The sequence below is a fragment of the Protopterus annectens genome, chromosome 14.part0, assembly GCF_019279795.1.
Source record: "Protopterus annectens isolate FY-2018-M chromosome 14.part0, PAN1.0, whole genome shotgun sequence".
NCBI classification, from domain to species: Eukaryota; Metazoa; Chordata; order Ceratodontiformes; family Protopteridae; genus Protopterus; species Protopterus annectens.
In genome coordinates, this window is record NC_056748.1 from 388,005,706 (window position 1) to 388,029,708 (window position 24,003).

Here is a 24,003-nt window from a genome sequence, read left to right on the forward strand (position 1 = left end):
TTGTGCACATAGCGCAGCGCCGGTTAAACAAGGTTAAAGTTCTTCTGGCTCTGCCAAGTCTGCTCTTCAAATTTTCCCTTAAGGAAGCTCTACTCTTAGTATAATCAGACTACTCACTATATTATAAGCCTAGCACTTGTTCTTCTCTACTAAGTAAGCACTCTCGTACTAAGTAAGCACTACATCCACCTACCACCCCTGTGAATATCCACTTCCCTTAAAGGCACAGCACTCCCTTATACTGTTCTAGCATGTCGAGTGGTAGATTACTGGCATCCTCTCCAGTTCAGCTGGTTAATATGGGTATCTTGAGACAATGCTACAATTGTCTCATGTACACAGACAACCCTCTCCTCCTCCCAACAAACACAAATACATGTGAGAGATGCAACTATATAGCCAAACTGGAGGCTGAACTCTCTCAACTCAGGGCTGGCATGACCAGACAGGAGGAGATGGTAACCACACACACAACAAACCCAGTCCCACATAGACCTACCACAACTGCAAGCCAAACACATAAAAACACAAAGACATACTTGGAGGCTCTAATAAAAAAGTTACCAAAACAGAGGCTCCCAAAGCAGACATCCAAAAATTCACCACCTCAAAACAAAACACATGCAACACATACTTCAATAAATCAGTGTGTCAACCAATCACAGCCCTTAAGGCCAAACACCATGCCTGATACACTAGAAATAGGTGACTCTATAGTCAGACACACTGCTGTCCCGCTTACCAGGCTGAACAAGGAGAGGGTGACTGTGAGCTGCCTATCGAGAGCTAGGATCCGCCACATAACACACGCACTCAGGTCACTCCAAAGCAAGTACAAATATGACTCCATCATTGTCCATGCTGGCATGAATGACCTGAGACGTACCTGCCTGGACTACATGAAAAGAGACATAGAGGAGCTCTCTGATTATGTAGCCCAGGCTGGTATGACCCTGACCCTGAGCAGCATCTTGCCCTCACCAAGAATGATGCCACAATACAAAGACAAGATGATCAGTTTTAATAATTGGCTCAAGTACTGGTGTCATTCTAAGGGGATCCAATGTCTGTCTGCCTGGGATGACATGTTGGACAAGCCACTCTGCTTCGCAAGGGACGGCTTGCACCTGCCACCACTGAGCTTCCGGATATTGGCTAAAGCTCTTGCCACCCCCATAGTGCCATTTTTAGGCAAGGCTCAAAAGACAAACCCACCTCCTTAGAAAACAGAAATGGAAAAAAACTAAGGGTAATGCTGCTCAACGCCAGAAGTCTAAATCTCAAGATGCAGGCACTCGATGCACTCCTCAGTATGGAGAACATTGACGTCTGTGCAGTAACTGAAACCTGGTTCAAGGCTCCTGAGAGCACCCCAGCGCTACCAGGCTATACCTCGTATCATGCTTTTCGGCCCCAAGACCCGAGCCGAACCACAAAGGGAGGGGGAGTGTCCATATTCATCAAGGACACCCACACCTCCAGGTTAGTAGCAACAAATGAATCATCAGAGACCATACAGGTGCAACTAACCATAGGCAAAACTGTTATACAACTGGTAGCATGTTACAGACCACTCTCCCAATCTCAGGAACCCCACTCAGCCTTCCTGAAGACACTGGAGGATATGAATGTATCACAAAATACCATCATACTGGGAGACTTCAGCTACCCAAACATAGATTGGGTACATTATTCTAGCCCTAACACCCTAGCCCAAAGGTTCCTGGAATTCATAAATTCAAATGCACTGGAACAACTAGTCACCTCTCCCACTAGTGGAGATGATATACTAGACCTGATCATCACAAACATGGGGACAAAATGCTCCACACCGGAGGTATACCCCTCACTAGTGAGATCTGACTACAAACTAATCACCCTGGATATACATATCCCACCTGCACCCCCAGCACAAAAGACCACAGTGAAAAACTTCTCAAAAGCAGACTTCAGTCTTCTTAAGACTGAGATGGTATCCTTTAAGCCCACTGGGCCAGTGGATACCACATCCCACAATGCCGAATCCTTCACAAATGCTTTCTATGGTCATCTCCAAGAATGCATGGATCATGCAATCCCAAATAAATCCAAGTCACTCTCCACCAAAGGCAAGCGTCCTGTCTGGTGGACCTCAGCCATTAACAAATTGTATAACAAAAGAAGGAAGCTACTGCATGACAGAGCAAAATCCCATAAAGGGAAGACATCTCTGATCAACATTAGCAGAAAACTACGTTCTCTCATAAAAACATCCAAGGCCAACTTTGAGAGAAAAATTGCTAAGGACACTAAAGATAACCACAAAGCCTTCTTCAGCTATGTTAGAAACCTGGGCCAAAACCCTCAGATATGCTCAGAGTTAGTTCACAACAACAAAAAATACACTGAACCCACAGATATTGCCAACATTCTGGCTGACAGGTTCAGTGCAAATTTCTCCCCTCCCTCACCCCCAAAAGAAGAAATACTTATCCCAGCTGAATGTAATCTCCCTGTCATCTCAGATGTCCAAGTGAGAACTGCCCTCAACAAAGCTAAAAACACAGCATCAATGGGACCTGATGGTATCCCGGATTGCGTGCTACATGAACTCCAAGAGGAGCTAAACCCGCAAATAAAAATGCTATTTAACCTTAGCCTTACTACAGAATATGTACCTGAACACTGGCGTACAGCAACAGTGGTCCCACTCCACAAAGGGGTACCTCTACAGACCCTGGGAACTACTGCCCCATTAGCTTAACCAGCCTGGTCTGCAAAGCTATGGAAAGAATCATTATGGAACTCATAAACAGAGATATAGGGAACCTACAGACACTTGACCCCACCCAGTAAAGGGCAGATCCTGCCTTTTGAACCTGGTTGACTTTTTCGAAACAGTCACTAGAGCCATTGATGAGGGCAAAGCAGTCCATACAGCCTACCTGGACTTGGCTAAGGCCTTCGACACAATACCCCACTCAGGCATCATAGATAAGCTGAACAGCTTAAACGTAAACCCTTATGTCACTAGATGATTTGTAAACTGGCTAAAGGACAGAACCCATAAAGTTAAAATCGCTGGAGCAATGTCAGACTCAAAGCCAGTCACAAGTGGTATCCCACAGGGATCTGTCCTGAGACCCCTCTTGTTCAGCATTTATTTCTCAGATGTTAAAGCAAACATGGGAGGGTTGTGGCTGACAAAGTTCGCAGATGACTGCAAACTAGGCGCCATAGTCGATACACCAGCAGACACATACATCCTACAAAAAGGCCTCACAGAAATGGACAACTGGTGCCGGAGCCATGGCCTTAAACTAAATGGCAAAAAATGTATAGTCATCCCCTTTGGGAAAAACAAAGTACCCACAAATTATCACATAGACAGCAACCCATTGAGTACGGAAAAAGTAATCAGAGACCTAGGGACCCAAGTCGACAGCGACCTCTCTTTTGACACCCACGTTGCCAAAGTGGTTAGAAAAACATTCTACCTTGCACACCTCATCATGAAGGGATTCACATCCAGATCCAAGGATGTCATTGTACCCCTGTACTCCTCCCTCATCAGACCCATGATTGAGTACAATGCCCCATTTGGTATGTACCTCACCCGGCATTTGCAACAGCTGGAGAGACCACAAAAGTACCTCACCAAGAGGATCAAGGGTCTCCAACATATGTCTTATTCTGCCAGACTAAAGAAACTCCAGCTCTATTCAGTAGCATACCGCCTGCTCAGAGGTGATCTCTGCCTGATGTACAAGGCCATGTCCAATCAGGATCTGATGGACATGCTCCACCTCAAAAAATCCAAATCCATCAGGACCACGAGAGCTAAAGACTTAAACCTCGGCACAAGTATGAATAGGACATGCTGGAGGGATAGATTCATAACCCAGAGGCTTCCCATGCTTTGGAACAAGATCCCAGTTCATGTTAGGCAGAGCCCCTCATTGACTCTCTTCAAGAGAAATCTTGATGAGTGGATGGGAGATCGTAAGTTAGTTTACCCCAGGGGTCACATCTGTGTCACTGCTAGACAGGGGCACAGTAAACTAATTCTGTTATATAAGGGGACCTTCATTGTGTCACTACTAGACAGAGGCACAGTATTCAAAATCTATTCTGTGTATTTTTTGTACCATTTCATGGGGTGGCGAAAGCCACATCACTATGGCTAGGCTTACAAATGCCCCAGGGCAGATAGCCTAGTACTAAACTATGAAACTATGAATGACTTCAAATGCAAAAGTGCTTACAACTGGACTGAAAATCTTAACTTTAAAGATACATTCACTCTGATAGACTTCAAATCATTAATTTTTACTCACTATTCCTGTAAATGTGGTACACAAACTAGAATAGATAGAATACTAGTATATCAGGACATAATTTCAAAGATAGTCACATTCAGTATCATATACTGTCCTATTTGTAGTCTCAGTGCCCTTATTCTATAATTTATTTATTTAATTAATTTATTTTACATTTGTTTACCGGGATAGTATGACTGGCTATATGTCCATTTTCAGCGGAGGCCCAGGGAGAAAAGGTCCAAGTTATACATTACATTAGTACCAGATACAAATTGAAAACATAGTTTACAGTCTTTTAGAAAAAATCACAAAATTAGATTACATGCCTTTAAAAACATGGTACACAATTAGATTAGGTAACCAGCAGTTTAACACATATAGGGATTTTACCAGTTACAAACTCTTGATAAGTAACAGTTTCACCTGCAACAAAGTAAGATCTTGTACAATTTAGAGACTGTTTGACAGATTTAACTAGACAAGGTATCCTTATCAGTGTGTAGGGGTATTCAGGTTTTGAACACGAACATTGCCAGTGCCTTTGAAAATATAATTTGAGACTTTTTTAAAATTGGGTTAGAGAGGGTTCGAGAGTGAGTTCAGCAAGAAGAGAATTCCAAACTTCCATGCATTATTCAAAAAAATACCTTATTTACCATAAAACCTTATCTCTAAAATATATAAAATTCTAATACAGTATAATACCAATTTAAATTAAAATTTTTGGAAACATACAACATTGGATCATAACTCTTTACTTAATCAAGAGCAGAAATCCCGAATATACGTTTCTATTAAAAATACATTTTGATCTCAATATTGGTGTATATTTATTTGGAAATTTTATACAAATATTTCTTAACTCCAAATAGGATGGCCAAACTAAATAAAAGCAGAACTGACCTTTGTGTACCACAGTACTACTAGACTTATCCAGGAAGACTGCTGAACAGATACAAGTTTCACAGGTAGTGAGTGGACAGAGGAGCACAGTAGGACTTCATTACTCATAAGCAGAATAGAAGCCGAGTCTCACTGCAAAAGTTAACAAAACTAATTAAGAAGTCTAACCACTGGATTTTTATTAATTTTGCTGCAGTTGTCTCCCTACAAATTTAGAAGATTGTCTTCTTAAAAAAATAATTTGTTACCAATTTTGAGGCATACAGCATATTTCCATGACTTTGACCAAGATTACTTAAAAGATTACTTGAATTTGATTAGCAACTTGGGTACTGTTAAACCAGATGGTTAGGTAGGAATAAGCGAGTGATAGTGACTCATACGTCCAGTGGAGGGGGTAGGTGTCTTTCCATGTGCTGTTATGCTGTTTTTTTAGTAAAAATTGAAGTAGAATAGCATCATGCTGCATGTGAACTGGACATGTCTACTTGGATCTGCCAATTCATGCAAAGCTAAATTCTCCTTAAGAGGCATAGCCTTCTGGGGCAGATATGTGCAGAAACATGCACATCCTCCTGATTGAAGGATGGAATTACAGGCCCTTGCACTTACAAGCATTTTATATCAAGCCACCAGAGGTGGAGAATTAGGCCATCATTTGAAAAATTCTGTCCTAACAGCTACCTGGATGATTATCTCATACAGTAATCACTCATTTCAAGAAAGGGGACAGAATGGGCCTGATTGATTATGCTGATGGGTTGGTAGCAGTAGAGGATAAGCAAAGAAAAATATTTGTTTGTTTTCTCCTACCCAGCCTTCTTACCATCTTCATGGCTGGACTGCCTCTAATAATATTACTCTGGAGATTGTGCAAACACTGCAATATACAAGTAGCTGACAACCACAAAATATTATTGATTGCAATGAAGTTTGTATCACCAGATATAATAGTCCTAGAAAAAATGACAAAAGTAGCATTAATCTTTGAAGTATCTATACCCAGGTATAATGGATACTACCATACTGAGAGAGACAATGTCATAAATTAACAGGATTTGCAAGCAGAAAGTAGAGCAATGTGGAATAAAAAGATGGCAGACAGTTCCAGTAATAACGGTAGCTGCAGTAGGACTAATACAAAAGAATCTGCTGAGAAGAGCATTGTTGGCAAACATCAAAGACTGAATCAGTGCTAATGTCATGAATTTAATTGTACCTTGACACAAGAATGGGATCCATTCCTGTCACGGTGTTAGAAACCCAAAACATTTGGAGAAATTTAAAAAGGGTCATATATCCAGACACTGCATTTCAGGTGATGTTACTAATACCTGCAGCGAGGCATGATAATCTTTTCATCTCCAGAAAATACCAATTGGGCACCATAGTATTTTTTTTAGCTGTTGCCATCACCTTTTCACATTGCTTATGAGACTTTATTCTTGGGTAGTTATCTCTTTGGAATCCTTTTTGAAACAGGTGTTGTTCAAGCTTACCTTGTGTGACTTGCACATCACTCCAGGATTGTTGGTCTCATAATGCATTGTTTTGCACTAGTTTGAATAAAATTTTGTCTGTCATTGAGTAGCTCACTCTGTCAGTCTGGCTTTGTCCAACTTTATAATAACCTGCGATGATCTATGACTGCACCACAAGTCTGTGTCATTCGTTAATCTTATTAAATTATCACCCAAGACACAGGCAAGCATACATTAGCAGAAAAGAAAACAAACCATATTAACAATTTTTTATTTATATACATAATATATCAGATATCTTTTCTTTTTCTGTAATTATTATCAGTCCAGCATTATATAAATTGCTGAATTCCTGCCTTCCCATGAACCTCACACCTCTTCCTCCAGAAGATTATTTTGTGTGCATTGTTCCCACAGTTTCCACTTATTTTAATATAATTCGCTCATTCCCTTTTCTAAAGATCTTCCAGTTCTTTTATCTCTCTTATAATATTCAGTACTTCCAGTACATTTGGTTTAAACTTTGATTTCTATTTTCTAATAATTGCTTTTTGTGACAGCCAATAGAATTAAACATAATTCTATGTCTAGGCAGTTCAGATCTTGTGTCCTGGCTCAAAAAAATCTTATCCGTAGTTACAGCCATTTGCTAATCCAATATTTCTGACAGAGTACTCTGTAGGGAATTTTTAAAATCTGCCAACTCATTATATTCCCAAAACACATTCCCAGTTACCTCTTTCTTCCACATCACACTTCCAGAATTTGCTATCTACCTTAGGACAAATGATATGAAGTCTGCTTGGGGTATAAAAATGTCTATGCAAACACTTCCAAGGAAAAATCCTAAACCTTCTGGACTTTACTGCATACTTGGGAGCCATACATTGTCTTCCATTCGTTCCCCTGTTAATTGCTTTTTCACTCTCTGTTCCCAATATTTCTAACCTCCTCTGATCGATTGTTATAGTTATCATGCAATATTGTATATGCCCTACTAATTATCCCTTTTATAACAGTAGCTTTTGTTCTAGATTCAATGAAAAATCCTATCAGAACAGGTCTTTCACGTAAGATTCCCTTCCTCTTTGCCTGTAGTCTGATATCAATCCCTGGTAGGGAAGGCAGTCTCTAGCCAGCAATCCATATGTCATCTTGATTTCATTCCACTCTGTTACCTTTCCCTCTAGTAATTTGCTCCCAGTGCCTTGGTTACTTTGCTAGTTTTCTCCAGCAAATTCCAGCCCACTCTTGCCTGTTTTCTGTATCCCTACTTACAGTCATCCCTATTGGCAAAATTTACTTTCTCCATTATTGGGTTGGCTTAGCTCTACTTAAAATACTTTTCGCTACTTCATGAATATAATATTCTATATGGTTATTGTTATTCTCCTGAAGGATCTGCTTTCAAAATTCCACTCTCTCTTTATTTCTTGAACTTCCCCTTGCTTTATCTTTATCCCTTTCCATTTTGAATTATAACCTTCTACTTGTGTTAGTATATGAGCCTTAACTATGTTGCTCTAAAATATCCCTTCAAATTAGGTAATCCTAAACCACCTTGTTCCATTGGAAGGATCAACTTATCCCACTTAACTCTTGCCCTATTTCCCTCCCAGATAAATTCCTTCAACTCTTTATTAATCATTGGCCATAATGTCTCCTGTGGTTGATAAAAATATGCCTGACGAGTATATAAAATTAAAGGGGCAAAAAACATTTCACTGCTTGTATCTTACTATCCATATCCATAAATAAGTGTTTCCATTTTCTAAGTTTTGCATTATCTTTTGTTTAGTCTCTTCCCACATATTCTTAGCTGCCATAACCAAATCTTTTTTAATCCATACTCCTACGTATATCATCTTATCCCACAAAATGTGGGTGTTGCTGAACCAATTTATGTGTAGGCACATAATTTATGGCTATAGGGTTTGTTTTATTTTCGTTAACTTTATATCCTGAAAAGAAACCGACTCAAAAGTTCCATAACATTGAGATGCCTTTTTCTGAATTTATCAGGTACAAAATAATATTGTCTGCAGATAAAGCCAACTTTTCCTGATTGCCATACCAATTATGTCCTTGCATTTCTGAGTCCCTTATTTTCTTTGTGAGTGACTGTAAATAAAGCAAATAACAAAGGGGAAAGAGGACACCCCTGCCTAGTTCCTCTATTCAAATGCAATTTAACAGAGAGGAGCCCTCCCACTTAAATTTTGCCTTCAATCCTTCATACATACTCATTAACCTTTTTATTGTATCAGGCAATGCAGATACTTCCATTGCACTAAGTTTGTGTCATTCTTGAGTCTGCTGTGGTATATTTATACTTTGCCGCATTTCATCTGTTCGTATTGGCATAGCACTGAGAGGGTTAAGTCTTTACAAAGATTTGCCTTTTAGTTTTGCTGATGTATTTATGACCTGGGAAAAAAATGGCCCTGAAGCAGGACAGAGTATTGTTTATATTTCAGAAGGAAGGGGTTGAAGGGTACACAGCTGATACAGAGAAGACTAATGGATATACTTACAGACAAAGAGGGACAGACCAAGGTAGCAGTAAGAAGTATGAGTCTTTGCTGGTAGTATGCCGTGGTACTCATTGTTCCAGCTACAAGTCACAAGTCTGAATGACTAGTGTTACAGCACTGTTGTTATGAACCAGTCACATAAGAAAGAAGCCCCTTTGTTGAAGTTCTTTCATGTTTATAATGAGTTAAGTTAATTTAAATACATCAATGCCTTGAGCAGCAGTAACTTAAGAGCAGACTTTTAGATTTTGAATGGGATCCAAACCATTTCAAGGGAAAAGAGTGCAATGATGTGGCGCACTCAGACATTGTGTGGAAGCAACCAAGACTGAAAACTGATTTACACCCGGCTATTCAACTATCTGAAGATTCTGGCCTTAGCTTGCTGGTGAGTAAGAGACTAATAGCTTGGGCTGGTATTCCATTATTTAGAGAAGTGTAAGCTTGCTGACATGAGTACTACTTGCTGCACCATCACCAGTGCAATTATAGTCAGATTTTGGTGATACTGAGAATGTAAGTCTTCAGACAGGATTTGGAAATCATATGATCTGTCCATTAGCTTGCACGTTTGCAGTGAGTAAATGTACAACCACTAAAGTATGATCAAGAGGTGCCATGAAGGTTCGGGTAGACTAGAAATGAGTGACCTGCTTCTGGTGACTGAGCACAGCTCCAGTAAGAAGAATGAGCTTAGTTTTTATCAGCAGAAGCTAAAATTTAAGTAGGAAGTACTAATCCTGTCTTTTAGTGAACTAAAACAAACTCTGAATTTTCTGTTCACTGTTAAGAGGAGAGTAATGAAGTGATTAAAATATGACGTCTTAAGTGAAAAAAAAGTGGACAAATTCAGCTGACAGGAAGAAGAAATGTAGTTGTAGTTGGAGGTGAGGAGCAATGCAGAACATGGGTAAGTGAACCGAGTAGATCTGTGTGTATCACCCACAAGAATTAGTCGTGACACAGCCATGACTGCTAAGACAAAAAGCAAGAGCATAATATAAATCCTGAGCAGCTGTTTATCAGTCCTGTTGTTTCCTTGGAATTTGAAAAATAGTGACCATTTGCACTGGAATCAAATAAGATCAAGGTTTATAAAATTAATTGATGTTAAGTTGTCAATCTCGCCTTCATTCTTGCTTGATGGGTTCAGAACTCCTTTTACCAGCTCGAGGCAGCCCCATATCCCATGATTCAACCAGATCTAGGTCTTCTTTTACCAGCTCCTGGTAAGTTGTTCACATTTGTGATTTTTCAAGCCCTTTTAGTCTAAAACTAATTTATTGATAGTTTTAATTTATTTTTCTGCCCTTTCTGACAGAAATTCCCTGTCTCTTTTAATTTTTGTTAGTCAATTTTCCTATCCCATCCCCCTGTTAGGGTGTGTGTGTTGGTTTTTATAGAATACCTCTGGTATTTTGTTTAATTTAATTTTGACTGGTGTGTCTGTGTGTTGTTTTTCGGCACCATGTCTAAGGAGAGGGTCTCAGGTTTTAAGAAGTGTGACTCGTGCTGTCAGAAGATGTCTCTGACAGATCTGGGCCCTCTTCACCTGCAGGACTCCTGTGCTATTTGTCACCCTTCAGCCAGAGAGTCCTGCAGGAGGTTGATTCTTAGGGGCCTCTTTAGGAGGGCTCTCCGGCTAAGTCGCTCCACCAAAATCAACAAAACCTGCCAAGGCCCAGGCTTCTGTATCTGGCTATCTGTGCGAATCTGCGCATGTCGGCCCGATCGGTTCCGACACCCATGTGGCTCATTCCAGGAAGAGGTCGGCTTCACCTCTTCTATCGGAGCGGAGCCATCGGAGCGATCTTCAAGGTCATCCAGGTTGTCAGATCATGACCTAGAGAGTGGTCAGTAGATTACTCAAGTCACAGGTACTGGCCCAAATGTTACACAGCCCGTCTCAGCAGACGACTGTTGGTCCACACCCGTTACAGTTCCTCCTTCAACTCTACCCCAGAGCTTGGAGTTGGGATACCCCCTTCTGTTCCTTCAGCCTCTACTCTTATCTCCTCTTCCTTAGACTTCCATGGTCTCCTCCGACCCTTGTCCGAGCCCTGACATCTGCCTCGAGACTGTGGCCCCTGGGACCTGCCTGGGAGGGGAGCATTCGGGTGATGAAGAGCTGGCCACTGGTATCAGTCAGCAGTCTGTCCTCTATAGTACCTGTTGACATCTCTGCCACTTCTCTTGCTACAGGACCCAGAGATCCTCCGCCTCAGGTTTCCCATTGATTCTCCTGATGTTTCGGGAGATCCTCCTAGGAAGAGGACTTGTAAGAGGAAGCATGTAGACTCCCGAGTCTGTCACTGGATACTGACTTTGATGAGTCAGAGGGATCCCCTAGATCCTCTGAGGATGTCTCCTTCTCAGACATCCTAGAACTTCTGAAACAGAGGAAACTGGCCCACCAACAATCCCTCTGAGGATGAGTCAGTATACCTAGAGGCGGATCTCGGCCCTCCACCTCCTGGGTGTCTCTGCCTTCGACCCCTTATGCAGGTTATTGCACCAAGGGGCAGCTCCTGACTCTGTAGAGCCAGTCCCTAGGAGGCCTTCTAAATTTATCACTGCCCCTAGTGACAAACAATTCCTTACCAAGGGTGTCCCGCTGATGCCATGGTGGTGGCTGCGCCACCAAAAGGAACTTGCAGATCCTTCCGTGCCCGGCCCATCCTCCTAATAAGGACTCTAGGACCATGGATAGATGTTTTCCTCAGCGACCTTTGCCTGAATTACCTATGTCACTTCACCAGACTCCAAAGAGATATCCTCAAGGAGCTGGGAGAAGTAGTTCAGGATCCTACAGCTGCAGGGGCTCAAGAAAAGATTGCTTTGCAGCTAGGAACCCTCAATTCCATTGCTAACTCCTCCATGCGGCTAATATCTTATGCGCACAGGTGTGGCTCTTAGACGCCAAGCCTGGATGCGGCTATGTGATTTTGATCCCTTTAAGGCGCCTTCACAAATTCTCCCTTTGATGGGTCAGCTTTGTTTGGCCCTCAGGTGAAGGAAACCTTGACCAGGTGTGAGCAGGACGGCAAGACTCTTTCTGCTGTTGGAGTCCGTTTTCACCCTTCTAGGCCTTATCCCAAAGGACAGAAGGGTGGGAAGATGTGGTTCCAGAATCCCAAGGAGTCACGCCTAGAGGCAGAGGGGTAACAACAACAGACGCCGCCTAGAGGCAGAGGGGGTCCAAGAACCAGGGAAACAGGGAGCCTCTCTCTGATAAGCCCTTTCAGCATCCCTGAGGTGTTCCTCCTTGGAGGCAGTCGGGAAGATTATCACTGTACCCAGAAGCCTGGCATTCCCTCACCAAGACAGATGGGTACAGTCGATCATATCCAAGGGTTACATAATTCCTTTCGAGGAAAGTCCCTTCCCTCAAGTTCCCTTCCAGATGTACCACCGGTCTAAGGGACATTGCAGAGTTAGAAATCGCAAAACTACTGCAAAAAGAGCCATTCAGCCAGTTACAATAGACCATTCAGAGCCCGGATCTACTCAAAGGGTTTTTTGGTCCCCAAAGACGGGAGACTGGAGACCAATATTGATCTCAGCAGACTCAACAAGTCTGTCAGGAAGGCAAGATTCAATGGTCACTCTTCAGTCAATTCTGCCCTTCTTACAGAAGGACAACTGGATGTGCTCAATAGATCTTCAGGATCACATCAAAATTCACAGACGCTCCAGGAGATTTGGGTCCAGTCACTTCCAGTTCAGAGCCCTGCCCTTTGGTCTCACTACAGCCCCCAGAGTGTTCACCAAATGTATGGCAGTGGTCACGGCTCACCTGAGACGCCAAGGATTTCTCGACGACTGGCTCCTGTCAGCCACCACCAGGCATCAGCTTATACAAGCCAGGGATTACACAATAGACCTTTGTTCTCATTTAGGCATCTCAATCAACAAACTTAGATACTGTTGATGTCAGCTACCCTTACAGAACAAAGAGTTTCAGACATTCAGACTGATCATTCTGGCCAGCAAGAAAGTACAGGCCAGAATGGTTCTGTCTCATGGCTGCGCCATTACTCTTCTTCCTTCAGTGGATGCTGTTCACACAGTGGTCATACCAGCCCAGATTCTGGTGACACAAACATGCAAAGAACATCTTGCTTGGTGGATCACATCGCCTCAGGTTCACCAAGGCAGGTGCGCCACTGTCACCACGGATGCCTCCCTGATCGGGTGGGGGTCATTATCAGGGCAGGATGGTTCATTACCATCTGCACATAAATGTCCTGGAGATGAGAGCAGTGCTTTTATGCTTTAAGCCCTCAATGACTTTCTTCCCCGTGGGACAATTGCAGTCCACACAGACAACATGTCTGTAGTTTGGTATATCAACAAACAGGGCGGAACCAAGTCCTACAGACTTTGGCAATTCATCGGTTTCTGGTAGCAACGCATATCCCTGGGAAAACCAACATTATAGCGGACAGATTGAGCAGAGCTATTCTCATGCCTCACGAGTGGTCTCTCAAGCAATCTATAGCGGAAGAGATTTTTCTGGAATTTTGCTACTCCCCAAAACAGCAAATGTCCAGACTTCTTCAGCCTCTTCCCTCTATCAGGCCATCCCCAGAGACGCTCTGACCCAGGATTGGCCCATTTCCTCTGATCCCTCAGGTGATCCAGAAAGCTACCGCTTTGAGAGCCAAATTGATTCTCATTGCCCCTTACTGGCCTCGACAAGTTTGGCTCCATCATCACCTTTTGGTGCAGCCGGCATCTGGACCCAGTGCCAGATCTACTGATTCACGCTGCACCGGTCAATCCCTTCTCTCAACCTCACAGCATGGTTGCTCCACTTCCTTCCTTAGCCAGGCTTCCTTTGTTCTCTAACCCAGTTAGAGACATCATAGTAGTTTCGCTATAATCCTCTACCAGGAGGATTTACACAAGCAAATGGTTATTGGGCTAAGGCCCAAAATATTGATCCCTTTACTGCCCCTGTTCAGGCAGTTCTGGACTTCTTAGCAGAGATTTTTCATGCAGGCTCCTCTTCTTCCACAGTCAGAGTTCAATTGGCTGCTATTTCTAATTTTCATGTCGGGATAGCAGATCATAATATTATGTCCCATAGGCTCTGCAGGGCCTTCTTGAAAGGAATTTTCCTACTAAAGCCTCCAATCAGGAATCCTCCTCCTCAGTGGGATCTAAATTTAGTGCTGACATCCTTGATTCTTCCCCTTCGAGCCAGCTGTTTCTTGTTCCCTGAAATATCTTTCTTGGAAAACTTTATTCCTAGTGGCTATTACATCTGCCAGGAGGGTGTCTGAACTTCATGCTCTTTCGGTTCGACCCCTATTTGATTTTTCACAAAGACAGAGTATCTTTGAGAACTAATCCATCCTTTTACCTAAGGAAGAACAATCTGAATCAATCCATTGATCTCCTGTATTTTTCCTAACTATTCAGATAGGGCTGAACAAAAGCTACATTATCTTGACGCCCACCGGCAACTCAGATATTATTTGGACAGAACAAAAAATTTAGAAAATCTGATCAACTTTTTGTTTCCTATGATAATAAAAAGGCCTTCCTGTTTCTAAAGTGACTTTGTCCAGATGGCTTCGCTTTCATCACTGAAATCTATACGCTGGGAAAACAGCTGTGCTCAAAACCTAAAGCACATTCAACCAGGAGTTTAGCTACTTCTACAGCTTTTCAGGCTAGACTTCCTTTGGACACTATTTGTGCAGCGCCACTTGGGCCACTCCTCACACTTTTGTTTCCCATTACAAATTGGACTTGGCCTCCAGGGACAGAGCCAGTTTTGGCTCTACAGTCCTCAAGAGTTTGTTCCATTGAGCCACCCAGGATAGAGGTGCTAGGACGCGGTCCCATCAAGCAAGAATGAAGGCGAGATTGACACCATGTTAGTTGTCCCTCCTTCCCCTGGCCTGGACAGACCTTGTATAAGAAACTATTATGCTAAAGACCATTCAGACCTGGTCCTTTTCCATCTGTAAGTTTCTTCTTCCTTTGGGAAGTATTTTCTGCTTGGTGTTATTGCCCTTTGTCAACAAACGAGATCTGGGTACTTACCGCCTTGAATCATGGGATATGGGGCTGCCTCGAGCTGGTAAAAGGAGTTCTCGAGCTAAAGGGATCGGCTCCGAACCCATCAAGCAAGAAAGAAGGCGAGAGAAGACAACTAACATGGAACGTTATGGTAGGTACATAACTTCTTATTTTCAGTTTTTCAAGGTATTCCTTGGGTTATGATGCCTGTAGACAGTGCTGTTACATACAGTAAATCTGTAATAGGAGTTGACAGAGTTTGACTGATTGCAATTTACTCTTTTGCAGACATGTTAATCATATTCTGTTCAATTTTTTAAATTTAGATTTACAATTTAAAAAGTAATTTGATGCACTTTGTTTCTGTGAGGTAGTCAGACTGCAGTTGTCTACAACATGAATATTTGAAGTCCGCAAAAATACGTCATCCATTATTAGCAAGCATTAATTTCTGATGTCATTTACATTTGTTGAGATATTGTTACAGCTTTCTAGTGAAGTGATTTTGTTTCTGTGTGTTGTAGTCTGCTTGCCTGCTGACCATTGAGTCATTATATCTGTCCTGAGCCCATTTTTGCTTCTGTACTGGGTATCACTAACATGAAGATGAGCACTGGCTAGACTGTCCATCATTCAGAGAGCCATGGATATGGTTGTGCCTAGCCAGCATCCCAGCACTGAGGGCATTTATAATGACATTGTAACCTTGTCTGTAGTAACTGATATAAACACCTACATCCTGTGCCGGTCCCATACATGCCCACAAGTTTATGAAGGCTATCATCTCTGGCTAGGAATCACAAAGTTTACTACTTCATTCTTTTGGTCTTTCAGGTGTCATGAAAGTCACCACTTGCATTGTGATGGATCAGCAGGTGGAATCCATCACTCCATCCATCCTCTAGCTTCTAGGACAGGCAAGCCAGCATTGACTATTAATTCCTCCCACCTCTGCCCAGCTGTTCAGGTTCATGCATGACTCTTTGGCTCTGGTCATGTGGGTTGTAGTCAAGGCTTTATTCTGCTATGCCACAGAGCTGAACAGACTTTTTCATGAGTTAATATTACTTGCAATACTTACTGTATTGCTTATTGTATGCTGACATTACTGTAGCCATTGTAACATGCTATTTTAATTTTTTTTACACCAATAGTTGTGATGTACTGGAGGAAAAATTCTAGAACTTGATACAAAAACTGAAAGTAAATTTAACAGAATATGTAAACTTTTATGTATTGTCAACTAGAAGAGCATTTACAATGAAGAGAATCATGTAGTGACTAAAAGCCTTGTCGTGTTTCAGATGCAGTCTGGACCATACTTACTCAGCATTCATATTACTGTAATGCCATAGGTTGAGCATTTTCATTTGCAGATGTTGTTTTGTATGTTAGGTGCAGGCTGTGGACTGCTGTGCAATTTGCTGGTCACCATCAGCTTGATAATGTGGAGTTATTTACATCCATAATTTTTTTTTTTTTTTTTGCTATGATTTAATTATGGTTATACATTTGCATGTCTGTGGTTACACAAAATGCTCCAATATAGCTTTGTTTCATGTCTTTATTGAGAGGCTTGCATATTCTCTAGATTATTTATGCACCATTTTATACAATTTTATGACAGAAACTGTTAGAGGAACAGAGGCGGATTAAGCGTGAGCAAGAAGAAGCTGATATTGCAGCTAGAAGGCACACAGGAATTGTTCCAACACACCATCAGTTTATCACTAATGAGCGGTTTGGGGACCTCCTTAATGTAGACGATTCAGCAAGAAGGAAATCTGGGTCAGAGGTCTGTTTTGGTTACCTCAATATGCTGCTTGACCCAAAGTAGTACTTGTCCCCATATCCCCTTACCCTGCAATGCTGTGCTGTAGGTCACCATTAGCAACCAGAATGACTTTTTTTTATCATAGCTTCATATAGATCTGCTGTGATTTAACATGCCTGATCAATGAATCATTGGAAACCATGCCTAGCTGCTTTTTAAGCATGGCTGATAAAACTTGCCTGTGTTCACCAGTGAAGCATGCACTTAAAACTTTACATCTGCCTGGATACCATAATTTTTACTTTTGCTGCATCATTTTGCTCTGCATTTTTCCTTTATCTTCACTCAGTTTGTCTTGTATTATACTTATCTTAGCATCTTTGGCTGGAGCTGCAGATTTTTTTTTCATCTTTAGGCTTGCATTTTTTTTTCCTTTTGATACAGGAAGGAAATATATTTCTCCTTTGTTTTGTCATATAACCTTGGAGAAGTAAGGCAACTTCAGAAGAAGAACAAGGAGCCAAAGTTAAACGTTGGGACTGGGATTAGTTTTCTTCTGACAATCATGTTGTGTTTGACTTGCAGTTTATGGAGAGCTGGTGTAGCAATCTGTGACAGTATCACCCTTCTGGTGACAACACCATTTAAAATCTTTAGCTTTCAGCTGTTACAGTGGTATTTAATTACTCACATATAACGGCTGTTCTTATTTTGGTGCTAGTTTAATAATCATCTGAAATTGACTTTTATTAACCTCTTTCAGTTCTCTTTTTTAATAGTCTGGATCCCTTCCTCCACAGTAGCTGCTGACGTACAGAATAGGTATTGCATATTATACCATCTTTTCTCAGTCAGAGTACTATCTTGTAATGATGTATATGGTGTTCTGTCATGAGTCAGAAAAATGCAGGAAAAAGTAGTAGTAAAAAGCGTTTAACTAGTCATAGATAACATTGCAGCCTGAAGCAGCTGTGGCTGTTCGTCTAAACATGTTTATGGTTACATCAGTTATTGGTACTGCAGCTGGTACCTTTGAAGTACATCTGACAGTAGTTCAAGGATGTTTGAAGAACTGAGGTGAAGAAGGAATTTACTATGCTTTGAACTGCTTATCATCTTGAGTAGTAAGATAAAATGATATCCACAAATCCGTTGTCAGTCTGTACATGAAGTATTGCTAACTACAGCCATCAGGTTTAGGTTGGTTGCTACATGAATATTAGCGGTGAGAGCACCCTTGTGTTAAGTTCACAGTTATGTCTTTGGTGGTGTGGAGCAGGAAAGAGGAAAACATATTCAGTCTAGTAATAAAATTGCATATAGGTGAACAGCTTTTCAGAAGCCATCAGATACTGTATGTTTTATATGAAAATTGTTTTTACATCTTTAAACAGCATATTTTGACTTATCAGAATATATAAATGCTTTTAAAGGAAAAGGTGTATTTTATGTGCTAAGATATACAGCTTTCAAACATCAGGACCTATATGCTAGTCCTGCAGTGCTGAAGAGTCTATGTCACATTAGTGCCTCTCCTTCTGTAGCTTGATAGTATAGTGTTCTGGAATTTTTGGCTAAAAACAGACATTGATTTAGTTAGTGTATTTTCCAATAAACAAAGGTAACTAACTAATAGATGGAAATTCAGTCTATTAGCAGGTTGCATACTCACCTTTGATGCACGAGCAAAACGTTGTGAGATCTGTCTTCATACCAGGCACATAGATTTGTGTTACAAAACTGATACTTCAGTGCAACATTAGGGAGAATGCTGCACTCCTGAGGTGCAGCCAGTGAAATATTAGTCAGTGGTTGCATCTGCTTAAGTTGATGGTAGCTTATGTAGATATAAGATCCAGTGGCAGTAATCAAAAAAGAGTGAGGTATGTTTCCTCGGTATCCTGGGCATATTTCCTGCATTCTGTATAAATACCACGTCATTCTGTCCTGAAGGATGTTGTTAAGGGGGAACTTTTCTGTAGGGGATTTTTGTCCTCCTGTGCTGCCAACCATCGAGCCTGTCTCCGGTCAAACATGGCACATTTTTTCCCATACTCAGCAGTTTCACCTGGGATTAGGATGACAACTGTCTAGAGGTGCAGAAATCAATGAGTGTATTTAGTGCCCTTGTTGGCCTTTTGTCCATAATGTAATGTATTATAGCATAACTGCACCCTCTAAGAAGGACACAAGCAGTCCATGTTGCTGCAGAGGCTAACAATACTTTCCTCACATGGATTAACACTAAGGCACATCGAAGGTACCAATGACTTAATGAGCCTAACGTCTCTCCCGTGGCCAGACATTAGTATTTTTGCACATACTCCCTGCCAAAACCGTCAAATGCTTGCGCCATTAATCAAACTTGGGTCACCTTGGTTGTAGTCAGGGCTTTATCCCTCTATGTCAGCAGTGTTGTCTGTTAATGGGGAACTTTAGTCTGCCAAATGATAACTGTCTCATATCTACCACTGTTTCACCTAAAAGCAGAAGTATTCTATGTTCTTAAGCATTTTATGTTTCCTTTTGTGAAGAGAAATTGTTGGATTTATTAATCTATGATGGATACAAGGGAACAGATGCCATGGGTAATAGTTGTTGGTCCAGTGATAAGTATTAAGTATAGTTTACAAAAGATCTGTAGAAAAAAAATATCACATAAAATTATGGTTTCTGAATTTCAGGAAAGGTGATGGGAAAAGCTAAGAAAATAAATCTGTTTCTAATAGGAGGTGGTAATTTGAGACTGATTTTGCAGAACATATGTAAAACTAAACAAATCAAAAATGAATGAGGACTGTACATTAGTATATGATTGAAAAAGGGCCACCATGACCATTAAAAAGCTGAGATCAAATGCAGAGGTTGAAATATACTGAGGCATAAAACAAAGTGAAGACTAGATAACTTTATTAGGTGTAGTACAATGAAGCAAAAAGCAGTATCAAACAAAATCTCATCTAGGATTGCATACTATGCTTTGTTGATGTCACTTATCTTATGTGGGATGCTAACAGTTTCTTTTACTGATCTTCTCCTTAAGAAGGCTGTAATTATATGTGAGTCATGCTTTTAACTTTTCTCCTTATAGCATGTCATTTGTGCTGTTGGAACTCATTTGTATCATGTGATCTGTAGCGCTCTGTTGTTGTCCCACGAATTTGAGTCATGGCTGAAAAGGGTTGACTGACAACCACAACCTCCTATTTAGTAGACTTAAACAAGTAAATAAATACATGCAAACATCTCTAAAAAGCAAAAAACAGGCAGGTGATAAATGAGTTTAGCTGAATTGGTTTACCAGGTTAAGTAGCTGTGGTGCTTAGACTGAAGTCAGAGTAGCAGAATGCTTAAAGGAAATTAAAAAAAATCAGATTGTGAACAAATTTGTTTTTCTGCTGAGGATTCTGCTCCACATCAGAAGTGCAAAACCCATTATGGCCAGTTCCTCAACTTCCAAAAATAAAGTGCAGTTTCAGGGAAAATACAGTGAATGTTGAAATTTGCTGTGATACTTTGTGGGAGTGTTTCACCCCACCTTTGCACACGTTCCTGCTACTTTTCTGTTATAACATTGTGATCACTGTACAGTACATTAGGGGAATACTTTAAGCTACCTCAAACAGACACTTAGCATGTACCCCCTCCCCCATTGCATATACATTTCTTTTTTCCTGAGTGTCAAAGTTATGGTCCTCAGAATATCAAAAGGCAAATGAAAAGACACATTGATGAACTTACTGTGTTTAATTCCCAGGTGCACTGAAGAAATTGAGGCATCCTTCATTTTAAAGAATGAGTCAAAAAAGAAACTACAAAACTAAGAGTGGTTTGAGGGGCCAGACAAGGATGTAAGTTTTAGGAATGATACTGGCAGCACTCTTGACAGCTTCACCAAGCCACTTCTTAGAGAAAGGAGTGCTGTAAAGGTATGTGGAAGGAAAAATACAAGTTCTACTGCAGTAAAGCTTGAGTAGGTGAATGGCTGCCAACTGATGTGCAGTCAACCGAATTTCAGTGGTAGGGATGTTGATGAAATTCCTTTCAAAGGTGAAAACTGCTACAGCAAGCATTTTAAAATACTTGAGATAGCAAATTCACCCTTGCACCATTTAATTTGCGCGCTAACCCTAACAATAACTCTAACCCTACATATTACTTTAGTAAAAACCCATTCCCTACCATTACCTCTGCACAAGATCAAAAGGCAAAGAACACAGAACTTGAACAACACTGAATCCATCCCCTTACCTAACCATAACCTGCAAACACTTGCACATACTCACCAACTGCTGTAGCAGTCTTGTACATTTTCCCAACCACCACATTTTCATTCAGATATTAATTTTCCTGTAGCCTCCTTCTTGCCTAAACCCATTCATGCATTCTGTCTTTTCTTACACCCACAAAGACTTTACCATAAATGAGTATTTGACCTTTTTGAATTACAACCATATATGTATCTATAATTGGCTATATTTATATAGATAGATACAGGGCTGTATATCACTTCATTGAACGGTCATTTTGACAAATACCTCTTCGTCGAATCTCGTTTATCGAAGTAACTATTTGCCGAACTCACTATTTATCGAATTGCATTTCACTGAACAATTTTTGTTGGCCAAAACCCAGAAAACAGTGCACGCCGTGAATACATATTTACATGAAATCGGTCACTGCAGAGTGGTAAAATAATAATACTCCGTTGAAAACCTGTAAAACAATATTGCAGTCATTCCCAAATGACACGTGTTAGTTACAGAAAACATTGATTACCCAAACAAAAGTAGTAATTGATGCACAAACCTTAGACTTTTAAGTAATTTGACTGCTATTGCTGTCAAAACCATTAAAACCTTTTTTTTACAAAAGTACTAGCACACTGGTCTGCGCAGAAGTGAGCATACACTCTATGATTGACACTTAAAACGTGCATGCCCTGGCATGGAAAATGCTGCAAATATTTTTTTCCCTTTGTTTTTGGAGGGGGGCAAGCCCTCCTGCACCCCCCCATAAATTAAATATATCAACTTAAGAACGCACTACCTTCAGGAAAAGGGCAAATTACCTTTTCATATTATTGAATAAATTAATTTTACACCCTGCATTTCGATTTACAAACAAAGGAAACAGATACAAATACTGCCTCATTCCAAACTTGTTCAGTGACGTCAGACATCACATTTTTTAAAGATGGCTAATAAAAACATTTTGATTATACTATATTCGATGAATAAACAGTTTGGCAAATAGGTATTTCGATAAATGAGGTTTGACAAAGAGGTATTCAACAAAACAATCATTCAATAAAGTAATATAGACCCATATATATGTGTATATATATATATATATATATATATATATATATGTATATATATATATATATATATATATGGATAGTCGAACGTATAAGGTCGTAAACAAGGATGTCGAAGACAAAATAATCAATCTAGGAACGGTTTTAACATGAGTCGAGGTAGGTGTTCAGTATTATTCCCTACTACAAACATCTTCCCTACCTCGACCCATGTTAAAACCGTTCCTAGATTGATTATTTTGTCTTTGACATCCTTGTTTATGACCTTATACGTTCGACTATCTGACTGTCGCCCAAGTGCCGTTCGTATTTTCAATAGTAAACCGTATTTGTGCATATATATATATATATATATATATATATATATATATATGGATCTACTACTTTTGATCGACAGCACATTTGATCTAAACTTATTTGATTGAAAACCAGTATTCATGGATTTGTCCTCAGAGTTGATATATAAAGGTGGGGGGTGTAAGGGGGCAAAGCCCCCCACCTATTTCCGTTTAAAATATATACATTTTCTTTTATTTTCTTCTTTTAAAGGAAATTAGGTGGGGTGCTTCGCCCCCACCCCCCCCCCCCACCTTTATATATCAACTCCAGGGTCGCACGACTTTGGGGAGGGGGACAAATCCCTGTTAATTGCCATGAATACTGTTTTTTGATCAAATGTGCTGTCGATCAAATGAGTTTCGATCAAATGTGCTGTTGATCAAAAGTAGGAGATCCATATATATATATATATATATATATATATATATATATATATATATATATATATGTGTGTGTGTGTGTGTACATATATATATATATATATATATATATATATATATATATATATATATATATATATCCCTGTTTCAGCAGGTATGTTTGGAGTAATTCTTTACGTACATACGGAACATACGGAGACAATTTTGTTTTGCAGTGTACTGGTAGGTGTGTTTTGGAGGGATGAGAATAAGAGAGACACTTGACTTACTGATTCATTTGTTATCTTTTCATTTCAGTATAGATCTCAGGGGAACACAGCACTGTACCTCCTCACATGACAAGCTGTATAAGGTTTTGGACAAGTGTGTAAGGCAGTTACTCCACTGTCAGTTTGTGGCTTATGGTCCTCAGTTATTCATGTAGCTCTTTCCATTGCCACTTCCACTTAGTTAAGGCTAGGGATAAAAGGCTTGAAGACCTTCAAGAGTTTGAGCTGAAGAGTAAAAATAACCTCAGATGACATATGCAGATTCATTTTACTTGCAACTAAAATGGAGTATCACTGCTCGATACTTAAAGCTAATCGTCTGCCAGTCAAACAAAAAAGCACCCTTCTATTCACATATCTAATATAAACACAATGGGCCTTTTTCTTATTATTAAATTTACATTCCTATGTTTTGTTTTTAGGAAGTCTTTCTCTTTCCACCAGTTTGTCATGAACCAAGGCCACTTAATATATTTAATGATTTATTGTTCTTTCTCTGGGGCAGTTATCTCATTCCATGGGCATTGTTTGCCTATACTGTAGGTTTTAAAGCACAGACAAGGGATATTACCAAGACTTTACATCTTTGGCCTCATGGCTCATTAACTAAGATTTATCCATCTTTGGTGAGGTTGTGAGTAATTGACATTTCTTCTTTGTGGCAGAAGA

At 40.4% G+C, this 24,003-nt stretch overlaps 1 protein-coding gene across 32 annotated transcripts in view; it reads left to right on the forward strand.

Annotated features, from left to right (window-relative positions):
• Positions 1-24,003, forward strand: part of SORBS1 (sorbin and SH3 domain containing 1) — a 4,096,285-nt gene that overhangs the window by 3,912,445 nt on the left and 159,837 nt on the right. For 28 of the 32 annotated variants that reach the window (XM_044056121.1, XM_044056122.1, XM_044056123.1 and 25 more), the window contains one exon: positions 16,880-17,047. The exons of the other annotated variants lie outside the window; for them this stretch is intronic. In XM_044056121.1, coding sequence (XP_043912056.1) covers positions 16,880-17,047 — 168 coding nt within the window. The remainder of the gene's footprint in view (positions 1-16,879; positions 17,048-24,003) is intronic. 32 annotated transcript variants of the gene reach the window in all.